This window comes from Trachemys scripta, chromosome 6, assembly GCF_013100865.1.
Source record: "Trachemys scripta elegans isolate TJP31775 chromosome 6, CAS_Tse_1.0, whole genome shotgun sequence".
Taxonomy (NCBI): domain Eukaryota; kingdom Metazoa; phylum Chordata; order Testudines; family Emydidae; genus Trachemys; species Trachemys scripta.
This window is the reverse complement of record NC_048303.1, coordinates 48,221,583-48,234,392: the sequence shown is the minus strand read 5'-3', so window position 1 is coordinate 48,234,392 and position 12,810 is coordinate 48,221,583. Positions and strand designations below refer to the sequence as shown.

General features: G+C 41.7%; 1 protein-coding gene across 1 annotated transcript in view; it reads left to right on the top strand.

The window, feature by feature from the left end:
* The first annotated feature begins 12,274 nt into the window (after nucleotides 1-12,274).
* The window catches only part of SSBP2 (single stranded DNA binding protein 2), a 277,842-nt gene continuing 277,306 nt past the window's right edge, over nucleotides 12,275-12,810 (top strand). The window contains exon 1 of the mRNA XM_034773208.1: nucleotides 12,275-12,357. Coding sequence (XP_034629099.1) covers nucleotides 12,356-12,357 — 2 coding nt within the window. The 5' untranslated portion in view covers nucleotides 12,275-12,355. The remainder of the gene's footprint in view (nucleotides 12,358-12,810) is intronic.

Here is a 12,810-nt window from a genome sequence, read left to right as displayed (position 1 = left end):
TAGGAACTAGAAGTGATCATTTCCGCACCTTACCCTGCCATGGTAATGAGAACACATTTTATAAGGCAAACTTGCAGATGCATTAAATGCATGTTTTGTTGTTTAAAAAATAATTGCAAATACACTAATGAACTATATTTTTATGCTTTGAAGGTACATGCAGTAATGTTCTTATTTTTACAAAAGTCAGTAAACAAGATTTTTAAAAATTAGGCCCCAGTCTTGCATTGTGATCTGCCCTGGGCCTGCGTGAAAGCAATTGAATGATTGGGGTCCTACAGAAGAAAATGCCAGAGAAGAGTGGTAGATGAGAAAAAGGAGATGGAGTTTGTTGTTTATGCCAATATTAAATGGACCATTTCCTGGATGCATGCTCGTGAAAAGAGGAGTTCTTCGTGATTACTTAGTAATTCAAAACTTACAAACCCTCCTCAGAACACATGGAGAGAAGAAAAAAAAAAAAGGAATTTTTATTGCTATTTCATGAAATCTGACCCACAGCAGGCCTTGAAGAATTCACTAAGGTTTTGAACACATAATACGTAGGTTGGTATTAATCTCCTTTTTTATTTTTTCCTTACCAGATGAACAAAAAAATTATTGAAAATGAACCTGGTTAGATTTTTATAAATAGAAATGTCAAAGAATACAATCAGTAGTCTGGTTCCTACAAGAGGCTCTGTCTTACAAAACAAATATACTGCTGCAAAAACAAACCAAAACATAAATCCCAGAGACCATAGTTCTGTATTAACATTACTATTGCTTTGAGTGTGTGTCAGTGATGTGTCCCACTGCACCTCGGGCTTGCAAGACTGGATTTTCCTTCACTAGAGAAGTCTATCAGTCATTCATGTGCCCTGTGCCTAGTCATGCTCCCATGTTGAAAGGGCATAAAGCTGTCACGATTCTCCCTCGGTTCCTTCTTACCATCTGAGACAGCGAGACAGAACCTGGCCAGTGTCTGACCTGCTAGATTTTAGCTAGCCTAAACTCCTTCGAAATCTTCTAAAATCTTCTGTGAATATTCAGAACCACTTTTGATTTTTTTGTTTTGACCACCAGGAACTGATCAAATGATTGATCAAAATTCTCTGGTCTGACACCTCTCCCCTCATACAGGGTTTCTGTATTGGCAGATTCAAAACCTGCAGGCCTCAAGCTTGGTACGTTACAAGATGGGCACAGTAGGTGCCTCTTCTGTCTAGGGGAATCCCATGTTCCAGACAAATGCTCGGTATGCTTACCATTCTCTGTGAGGTCTCACAAGTCTCAAGATGTGAGGTTCTGGAACAATCCATGAAGGACTCATCAGACTCTGAGGAAATGAGCTCTGAAATCCTTTTAATTGACAAGCTTGCAACATCTAGCGCTCCATCAAGGAGAGGTATGACTCCTAAGATTACCATGAAGAAGTTGTTACTGAAGAAAGATCTGGTGCCAACACTGGCATTGATATCAGCATGAGTACTAGCACTGGGACCAAAGCTGACTTCAGCTTTGATGTCGAAGCCAACACCAACACCTAAGGCATTGAAGCTGAGCATTGAAAAGGACCTTTCCGAGCACCAAAGCAGCAGCTCAAGAAGGAGCTTAGTGTCCTTCTGCAAGGACAGGCACACAAAACATTGGGAGATAAGGCCTGTATGGCATTGAGGGATGGAGAGAAGCAGTACACTGTGATGCAGCAGACTCACCTGGCACTGACCCTGGTTCCAAAGGTGCTCCCACAGGCATTAACCCTGGCCTTTAGCAAGGAGGGTTGGGCTGAACCAGGTCTATCCCTGGTACTGGTATCCACTAGCGCCAATACAGACTCTGGGACTAAAAGGGTCTTATTTGTAAGTGCTGCCCCTAAAGGAGGTTTACTCCTCAACATCTCCAGGGCCCACCTCTTTGCCTGCAGACTTCTAGCAGGGGACCCATCCCCTCTGAGGTCTGTAAGCAGTGTAGTTGAGAGACTTGCAGACTTCTATGGACCTAATCACTACCAGCCCATCAAGACTAGCATTGGTCAACAGCCTGCAAGTCACACACGTGCATGCAGGATGCCACCATGGCCTTATTGGGGATACTGGGGCCATCCTTTACAAGCATCAAGAAGCTAGTGTCCACCATTGAAGAAGAGGTCCCTCTCCCCAGGAGCTTCTGTGGCTAGACTACTGATACCAGAATACCAAGAGGTACAGGATCCAGGGGCACAAAAACATCCGCATTCTGTCTCATCTCCTCATCATCACCAGATGAAGTGGTATCCTCAGGACCACTGATGCCAGATGACTTGAAAGTATTCCAGGAGCTCTTTGTGCAGACTGTTGATACTCTAGAGAGTGAGACTTTGGTCATCTCAGAAAAGTTCCACAAACTGCTCAACATCATGTCAGCTTCTATTAACAAGGGACTTCTAGACCTGTCATCTTCTCTGTGGCAAATGACACCTACTATACCACCAATGGTGAAATGAGTTGACAAGAGGTACCAGGTACTCCCTTCAGGGTTTGAGGACCCTGATTATAAGTCAAAGCACAAGTCAGATTTGGTCAAATGAAATAAAAGCAAAACGCATTCTAAGCGGATCTTAACACTTTCAGTGCCCTTACAAACTTAGAAGCTTCTTACCACAGGCTGGCTGGTTGCCCTTCAGCCAGGCTCTCCTTTGATCAGTGCTTCAGTTGCTTGGTGGTGGTGTCTGTAGATGTAGGTGGAAGAGAAAAAGCATGGCAAATGTTTCTCCCTTTTATCATGTTCTTTTTTCCCTCTTGGCTTTGCACACCCCCTTCAGAGTCAGGTGAGCATTAGCTCATCTTAGTCCCAAACTGACCAAGGGAAGTGGGGTGACTCACTCAAGACTCCAACATATCCTTTGTTGTTGCGTAGGCCAGTGTCCTTTGTTCCTGTGAGGCTGGGCTGGGTTTGTTCCATACATCCCCTGATGAGGTGTGGACTTCCCCTCTGCTCCTGAAGAGTTTTGCCTGGGCTTGTTTTAAGCCACGAAGACACATTTTCAGCCTCATAACTATATACATGAAATTACAACCTATAACATTACTATAACAGAGAGCTGGGCAAACTATGGCCCCTGGGCCACATCCAGCCCGCGGGACTCTCCTGCCCGGCCCCTGAGCTCCTGGCCCAGGAGGCTAGCCCTCAGCCCCTCCCCTCCTGTTCCCCCTCCCCCGCAGCCTCAGTTCACCCCACCACTGGTGCAATGCTCTGGGCTGCGAGCTCCTGGGGCAGTGCCGCTGCAGAGCCTGGCCTGACCCGGTGCTCTGTGCTGCGTGGTGCATGGCTGTAGCACCGCCAACCACTGGTGCTCCAGGCAGTGCGGTAAGGGGACAGGGAGCAGGGCGGTTGGATAGGAGTCAGGGCGGTCAGAGGGTGGGGAACAGGGGGTTTGAATGGGGGCACAGGTCCTGGGGCAGTCAGGAAGGAGGGGGGCAGTCAGGGGCGGGAGTTCCGGGGACGGTCAGGGAACAGGGGGGGTTGGATGGGACAGCACTCCCGGGGGTGGGTCATCAGGGGGCAAGAAGCGGGGAGAGGGCGGATAGGGGGTGGGGGCTGGGCCATGCCCCCCTCCCCTAATGGGCCCTCCATACAATTTCCAAAACCTGATGTGGCCCTCAGGCCAAAAAGTATGCCTGGCCCTGCTATAACAGCAATGCTCAGTGCATCATGAGCCTTCCAAAGACACCCAACATGACAAACTTTGCATTGGATACCCCATAATCATATTATAAGGATGAACATGGGGGTGCAGGGTGTTCCCCCAAGATACGGAGTGTCACAATCACACAATGTATTTCCACCAGCTATCAATTGTCTGGCAAGCCTCTCCCTCCAAACATCAAGGCATACACCACCAGGGTAAAGGCATCATCTTCTGCTTACTTCAGAAATGTGCCAGTCACTGATCTGCAAGGCAGCTATGTGGAGCAACCCGCTAACTTTTGTTAAACATCCTGCATATGACATAGCAGTGAGGTCATATGCCAAGTTTGGGAATACAGTATTTCAATCACTGGGTGATTGATACAGCTGAAACTCTTCACTGTTACAATCCATGAAGGCTACTTCTTGCCAGTCACCTACACATAGTTAAAGAAGAAAGAAGGGTTACTCTCTTAACAGTAACTATGATTCTTTGAGATGTTGTAGTCAGTGTGGACCCCACAACCTACCCTTCCATCTGTGCTTTTGGAGTCATCAGGAATACAGGCTTTGAATTGTAAGGGAACTGACATAAGGTTGGGGCTGCTCCACCCTTTATTACCTTTATGGGAGCATGAGGAGGCCCAGGGCATGTGTGATGAACATTTCTGGACAAGAAAAATCTGGTACTATGCACCTAAGGTGCATGCACACCTATGATGGGATCCACACTGATTACAACATGCTAAAGAACCAGGGGCCTTGGATCTCCTCAGTGCCATGATGCCCTCTGAATCCCATTAGGCACCATGGCCATATATTAACTAGTTATATGGATCATATGATCACTATGTTGTAACTGGATCCTCTGACATGCTTGTTTTTGTTGTACAGAATTGCAGTGTGAACAGGGCTTTCAAAGGTTTGCTGTATAATGTTTATCAGTCTCCCAGTTGATCCCATAAACCAACACCAACGAGGTAAGGGTTGCGGAGTGATTACCTTTAAATGAGAGAGACAAAGATTCCATGTATTCATGGTTCAATGCGGGTCAATGTAAACTATATGAAGAATCATGGGATATTATTTTACTTTGTCTCTTGATTTCATGCACTGCAAAGTATTTCTGCACTGATTCCTTTGGTTGATTTGAGATGGGTTTTGTTGGACCCGGTGGTATGCTCTATGAATAATAAGCCTGCAGGGTGGATACAAATTGATGATTTAAAAAAATGATTTTTTAAAACTGGATTGTTTTATTGTAATTAAATACAGGTTTATTTTTTTTTAAATTAAATTTGAAATTATGACAACTTATGCTAAGGCCTAAATTTACTATAATCTGTTAAAATTATTTAAAATTAAATTAAAATAAAACAAAAATATTAATCAGTATGTTTTCTGCTGAAGTTTAAAAGAAAGTCAAACACTGAATTCGTGGTTGTCACTGGCTGAACACTTGTAACCAGAGTTTGTTGAACTGCTAAACCAGCTTTTGGCAGCACGAGCCTCCTGCAGATGGAGAGAGAATATTTTCTTCATTTCAGTTTAATCCACTAGTTCAGTTCAATGACTAGACCATGCAAAGTTAAGAAACCAATTAGGAGCTGAAAATGCAGGAGAGTTTGTTTTCTTCTTCTAGTCTATAAATGAAAACTGGGTGTGAGAGGATGATCTCTACTAGTTCTAAAATCTTGAAGGACAATGGTGACCATAAACAATCAGTTCAATTCACTAGCTACAGATAATACTTTGTTTAATAAATCAGTTAGTTTTAAATGCAAACATGTTTTGATAAACTTTTTTCCTCATTTGTCTAGCACATGTAAAGTAATTTTATTTAACTAATAAGAAAGCAATTTTAAAGTGCTGTGTATGTGTATTTTTAACTACATTTGAATTTCCAAATAGAACTCGATACAAATCACAAGTAAAAAATGACTCATTATCTAGTAAAAAATATGCTTCATTCACCATTTTCAAACATAATAAAAATGTAAACTTAAGGATCTGAATAAATGTAAATGTGATTCCTTAAATAAATGTGTATTGATATAGTGTATCCTCCTGGTTAACAAAAAGAAGCACCACATTTAATGTAAAGGCTATATTTAGTTATAAATCAACACGTTTTAATGGTTACCAACCAATCAGAATCAACCTTTCCTTAGAAAAATAACTGAAAAGTACAAATGCAAAACAAGATTAAAATTGATGATTTGAATCAAAATTCCCTGCTAACTGATTTAAATCATGATTAAAATCAGTGCTTTAAACTGGTTGATTTAACTCAATCCTTCCTCTATGCCTCACATGCTATTGCTTATTTATTGTTTGTTGCATTCTGGTTGGCTCTGAAGATCTATTGTATGCTTCAGTCAGTTAGAGGAGACAACATATGCATAAATATAAGTTTTTTAAAGTATTTTTATAAATAAGCCAATTCCTGACTGAATAAAGTTTTGCTTTGTTTTTACTTTTAACACTGCTGTTAAAAGTAAACCATTGAGCCATCAATCAGACCTGGCACAGCTTCCGTTTGATATAAGCCACATGGTTTTAGTCATCACCATCCTTTTCCTGAGCCCTGAAACTCAAAATATTATATTGGTGAAATCCTAGTCAATTGTCATTATTTCCCTTTTTAACTGTGCATGAAAAAGTCAAATTCATTTTTAAAACCATGAGAAGCAAACACTCAGATGTCAGGGTTACTTTGTATACACCATACTTTCCAGAAGGTAGGCCTCGGTCCTGGGAGGTGTTGAATTTCCTCATACCCCTGAGTTTATTGGGGGTCGAGGAAACTCAGCTCCTCGGAAGATTAAGCCCATAATGCAGACTGAAATGATTTGTCTTCCACAGGTTATTATAGCTTTTGTTACATCCAGGAGGACAGAAAAGTCCCACAGAGCTAATGTATGTTTGAACATGTTGACATAGCATGGCTGATGTGGCATACCACTGGGATGATATTTAATTCACTGATATGTGCTAAGTAAATATGTGGATAGATAGAACCATTTTGTTCCTCTCTTATATTAAGTATGAACATCTAATGGTAAAAAGCTACCTAGGGAATAGAACATCACCCTGTATTTGTTTTATAAAACTGTGTAAAGATTTGCCAAAGCTGTCACAGTATGATAGCTGTGGCCATTTATTTTTCCAGATCCTAAGTTTGAGTGCTTTTGCTTGTGTTGGAATCTTTTTTTTTAAATAGAGATTAATACATTTAAAAATGTTGAGGGTGCTGAACAGATTTGTTGATCTAGTAATGATACATTACTGGCTAACGGTCAAATTCTGCTCTTGGACACACCCAAACCTGCATCCCATCATTGTAACCTGATCAATGAATCTTAATGGAGGCACATTTTGACTAATTCTAAAGACAAAACACACAAGTGGCTATTGTGATAGCTAAACCTGTTGAAGTTAGCAGTCTGCCTGTGTCAGACCAAGTCAGAAATTATCAGCTGCTCCATAATGAGATCATCCTTTTTTCATAAAATAGTGCTGAATTTTGTGGGACAGCAAGTAATAAGGTAATATAGGCAGTTCTGACACAAGTATTTGTTTCTATACAGGGTGCTAGTTGAACTAGACCAAGCCTCCAGTCCTGCAATGTCCATGTGGGTGGACTCCATCCCCTGCCTGCCCCTGCGAGGAGTGCCATTTATAGTTCTACCCACATGGAACTCCTTGCAGTATTGGGGCCCAACTAAGTCTCTTATTCCCCTGGAAATGCACTCTGTCCCCCGTGATCTAAGGCAGTTATCCCCACTTTCCAAGCCATTTTCTCCAGTTATCTACTCACACATTAGAGTCTTGCATTCTTTAGAAGATGGACCATTGAGGCAGTAATGATAATTAATAGGTGTCTTTCAAATGCTTAACAACCTAGCACAGATACCACCTTTCGCAAACTAGGTTGTCTGGCTCTATCTAGTTTCAGTCAGGCCTCTTGTTAAAACATATGAGCAGTTTAGTTTGTTTCTTTTTGTCATGAATTATAAATTATGGACAAAGAATGTCACATAAGGCTTTAAAGATCATCATCAACAGTTTGATTTGCACCTGGAAGCAAACAGGAAGCCAGAGTAGTGATTTGACCACAGATTTTACACGCTCACACTGGCCCACACTGTACTAGAGGGAGTAATAGACTAATCTTGGTCTGATTTTTTTTAGTCATTTTTAATGTTAAGTGTCTTGACCTCTGCTAGGAAATGCTAACTGTGGGTAAGATTCTGCATGGCCCTCACATTGCTGAACACTGTAAGAGAAGTGTGCAAAGAGAGCCTTTATTTCCCCTTGAATGTCCCATGTAAAGGCCAGGCAGAATTGCTGTCCCTGTGCTCTTTGGAGAAGCCAAAAGTGGTAAGGAGGAAGCAGGGCTAAAACCAACTTTCATACAGAAGCCTGCAAATTAGGACCAGCAAGAAGAGTAGAGCAGGCTGCGTGTGGTGAAGGGGTTTAGTGGTTTGCATGCTTCCTTGCAGGCATCCTGGGATGGGATGTGGAGTGTTATAAAAGCACAGTCTAGCCCATTGGGTCCAATCCTGAAAGATGCTGAATGTCCCTCAACTCCTTTCAGTAGGAATGTTCAGCACCTCACAAGACTGGGCCCTCTATCATCAGGGCATGGGCCAATCAAGCAACCTTGTGCAATACTAACTGCCCGTAGGGAATAAGCCTCCAGTGATGGGAACTTCTCCCAGGGGACTGAAGAAGCACTTACAAAAGAAATTGGGGGTGACAGCATGAGCTCTGCTGGAGGATAAGGAGGAACTGTACTGGGTCAGGGAGTTCTGATGCCATGAGCTCAGGCCACCAAGCTGGCAGGCAATGAAACCAGCCTTGTCTCTGAGCCTTCTCTTACTCCTCCCACTTTCACTGCAGTTGAGCCATTCCCACCAGTCTTTGATTTCTTTCCTATTGGAAGACAGCAACAACCAGAGCTTTTCTTTTGCTTTTCTGCTCCTTGTACTGCCTCTAATGATGAGCTAGGCCCACCCTTATTCAGGTGAGCAATCCTCATTCATATGACTGGTCCGGTGATTAACGATTGCAGAATCAGGTCCCTAGTTCGAAATTTCATGGAGAGATGCAACCTATTTAAAAAGGAGGAGAAACTCTTGGGATCCCCAAGGCTAACCTAACACTAAAAACGTCTTTTTAAAAAGACCCAGCCTAGTTTATTCTTCCCCATGACGCTTATTTCTAAAATGTGACAGCTAGCCAAAAATTCATTTCAGCTGCACTTCAAAACCACACAGGTATAACTAGTATTAAAAATAAGGAAATGTCATTTAATGACTGGATCTATTGAAATATAATGTCTTGGAAGAGACCGTTGTCTGAACTCAGACATTTACAATAGTTGGGATTTTGAAAAATCCACAAAACGAAAAGAACTTTAAATTGATTATTCACATCATTATAATAAACATATAAAGAAAGTGGAGCACTAGTGGATCTACAGAAGTAACAGCCATTATGAAGAGCTGCACTGATAATGTGCCACTGCAGACATTCTTAACGCTACTCCACAACATAACTAGCTGCAGTAAAAGAAAAGCAAAAGAAAAAATGGTTTGCAGCTATCCTATATCTCAGGCAGGGTGATATAATATAACATATGTTTTAAAATGATAAAGACTTCCAAGAATAAGATGCAGATTCCAGGAACAGAGCAATCTTCATAGATGCCCAAACAAAAGCTAAATCCTGTAATAGTTGAATAATTGCAGCATTCTATATCTAGAAGTTAAAAAAAAATCTTAAACCATTCCCTCAGTGGCTCAGCTGGTCAACACTCTGACACACAAAGCCTGGTGCTCTTCCTTCAAACCTAAGAATTAATCAGCATTATGTAAGAGATTTTTTATAACACTCTAAAAATACATTGTGAATTCCTTTCCAGTTTTGGACTAAGAAGCTTTAAAGTAACCCCCTTCCCCTTTTAAACAAAAACAATGGATCTTCATTTTTTTTTATATTAGGATCTTAATTTGTCTCAGTATATGTGTTTCAAATCTCATTAATTACAATATTGGTCCCATGAGATGCAATGCTGCTGCAAAGAACAGTGTTTGTACTCAAAATGATTTGAGCAAGGGCACAAATATGTTTTATGTACATGTGTAAATACTTTTTAAAGAGGACTAATGACACAAAACTTCATAAGACTGTGGATGTTTTCATGTTAATCTATCTGTTTACTAAACAAACGTTTGTATCCATGTGATAATGTTTTGTTTGCATTGTATTGATAACACATAATACAAGATGATAGCAGTCTTGTGAAGGTAGTTGTGATGTTAACTTGGCAAATCTCAAACAAAGTCCTATGAGTATTTTGGTTCTTTTCATACACCCTAATTAAGTAATAATACTTCTATATGCCTTTCACTGGAGGATCTCAAAGCACAGTTCTGACACTATCTTCTGAATTTCATTACTAGACATGGGGGATCCAGAAGAATGAGATTTACAATTTATAAAAGAGTTATTGGTACCCTACTCATTTTGCTCATTCTTAATTGTTCATTCCCACCCTTTCATAGTTCATCTCACCACTAATGGATCAAGCCTCAACTATATTAAAGGCCAAATTTCGATCTATGAGCTGCTGAGACATTTGCACATTACCCTGAATGCAATATGTGAAAGCTGGGGACACAGCTTTCTCAATTGAGGAAATCTGGTTATGGAATGAACTTCCAAAGGAGATTAGATGATTCCAGACTGGGTATACAGACTCGGGCTCGCATTATGCCACTAAAAAGAGCTGTGTAGATCTTTGGGCTTGGGCTAGAACTTGGGGTCTGAAGCCCAGGGACAGGAGTCTGTAAGATCAGGACCTATGCTTGTAACGCACCAAGCATTACCGTTTGGTAATAGCAACCATAATGAAATTAAATTTAACATCCATGTAGGGGGAGAAATACCCAAAGAAACTCACCACAGTAACATTTAGCTTCAAAAGGGGGAACTACACAAAAACAAAGTTTGTTAAATGGAAATTAAAAGAAACAGTCACAAGAGTGAAATGCCTGTAAGCTGCATGGAAACTTTTAAACCCCCCCACCATAATAGAGGCTCAAACTATATGTATACTCCAAATAAAAAAAATCAATAAGAGGGGCAAAAAAATGCCACCATGGCTAAACAACAACATAAAAGAGGCAGTTAGGGACAAAAGACACCCTTTAAAAATTGGAAGTCAAATCTTTTTGAGGACAATAGAAAGGAGCATAAACTCTGGCAAGTCCAGTCACCAAAGTGCAAAGTAAGCAGTAATGGGAAAGAAAGGAAGGTCCTCTCAAGGATCAGTAACTAGTTAAAGGGATCTCAAACTGGGTGACTGGGCAAGAAAATGCCAGATCAAATTCAATGGTGACAAATGCAAAATAGTGCATATTGGAAAATATAATCCCAACTATACATACAAAATGATGGGGTCTAAATTAGCCGTTACACTCAAGAAATAGCTCTTAGTTCCCTGAACACATCTGCTCAATATGCAGCGGCAATCAAAAAAGATAGCAGAATGTTAGGAACCATTAGGAAAGAGCTTCATAATAAGACAGAAAATATCATAATGTCACTATATAAATCTATAGTATGCCCATTCCTTGGGCCTATCTGGTTGCCCCATCTCAAAAAAGATGTATTAGAGTTGGAAAAAGTACAGAGAAAAACAACAAAAATTATTAGGGGTATTGAATAGCGTTCATATGAGGAGAGATTAAAAAGACTGACTGTTCAGGTTGGAAAAGACACAACTGAGGGGGGATATGATAGAGGTTATAAAATCATGAGTGGTGTGGAGAAAGTGAATGAGTGTTATTTACCCCTTTACATAACACAAGAACCAGGGGTCACTCAATGAAATTAATAGGCAGCAGGTTTAAATCAAACAGCAGGAAGTACTTCTTCACATAACACACTGTCAGTCTGTGGAACTCATTGCCAGCAGAGGTACTGGAACAATTTGTATAGTGGAGGTGCTAAGAGTCATTGCACCAAACTGTAAACTCTGTATATCATTGAAACCACTTCAAGCTAGGAGATGCAGCAGCATCCCTAGTTCCAGCCTATGGTTACCAGGGGATGTGGTGAAGACCAAAAATATAACTGAGTTCAAAAAAGAATTAGAGAAGTTCATGGAGGATAGGTCCATCAATTGCTATTAATCAAGATAGTCAGAGACACAACCCCCGTTCTGGGTGATCCTAAACCTCTGGCTGCTAGCAGCTGGGACTGGATGAAAGAGGATGGATCACTTGATACATTGCCCAGTTCTGCTCACTTCCTGTGAAGCATCTGGCAACGGCCATTGTCAGACTCAGTATGGCTGCTCTTGTGCTCTTTAAGCACAATAGGGCCCCCATTCTGACTGAAACTTCTGGGTGCTACCATAAGACAAATAGTAAACAATAATAATGGTGAGAGTCTTCATATGAAAATTATGTCCCTGGTGTAGCTTTAAAAAAAGTACATCATTTCTCTTAATATTCTTTTTATGGGAGTTACTAAATCTGTTCTAAATCCTACAGTTTTGGTTCACAGGACATTGTGTGTTGAGACCCTTTCTTTTAATTTGATTAATAGGAAGGGCAGGGCTAGTCTGTTGCTGCTGCTCTCCACAGGCAGGGCAGGGCTAGACTGTTGTTGCTCTCCATCGAACACCCTCCAAATGTAAGTAGTATTACCAACCCCAAACATTCAAAATCATGAATTAGGCCCCAGAACAAGACTATCCACAGTTGTAGCAGGAAATTGTTAAAAAAAAAAAAAAAGTTTTGGAAGAGGACAGGGGTCTGAGGCAGGCTATGCTGAGTAGGGGAGTGAGGGGGGTGAAGCTGGTTGTGTTAGTCACTGTGAAGTGCGGGGGGGGGGGGACAGGGGATGGACAGAGGCAGCCTGTGTTGGGGGCTGAGCCATGGGGTGGGCATGGGGTTGAGCGGGGGGGAACTGACACTGGCTGTGCTGGGGGCTGAGTAATGGGGGGCAGGGGGCTGAGACTAGCTGTGCTAGGGACTGAGCTGTGGGGGGGCAGGGGCTGAGCAGTGGAGGGAGGGCTAAGGCTGGCTGTGCTAGGGACTGAGCAGTGGGGGGCTGGGGACTGAGCCTGGTAGTGGTGGGGGCTGA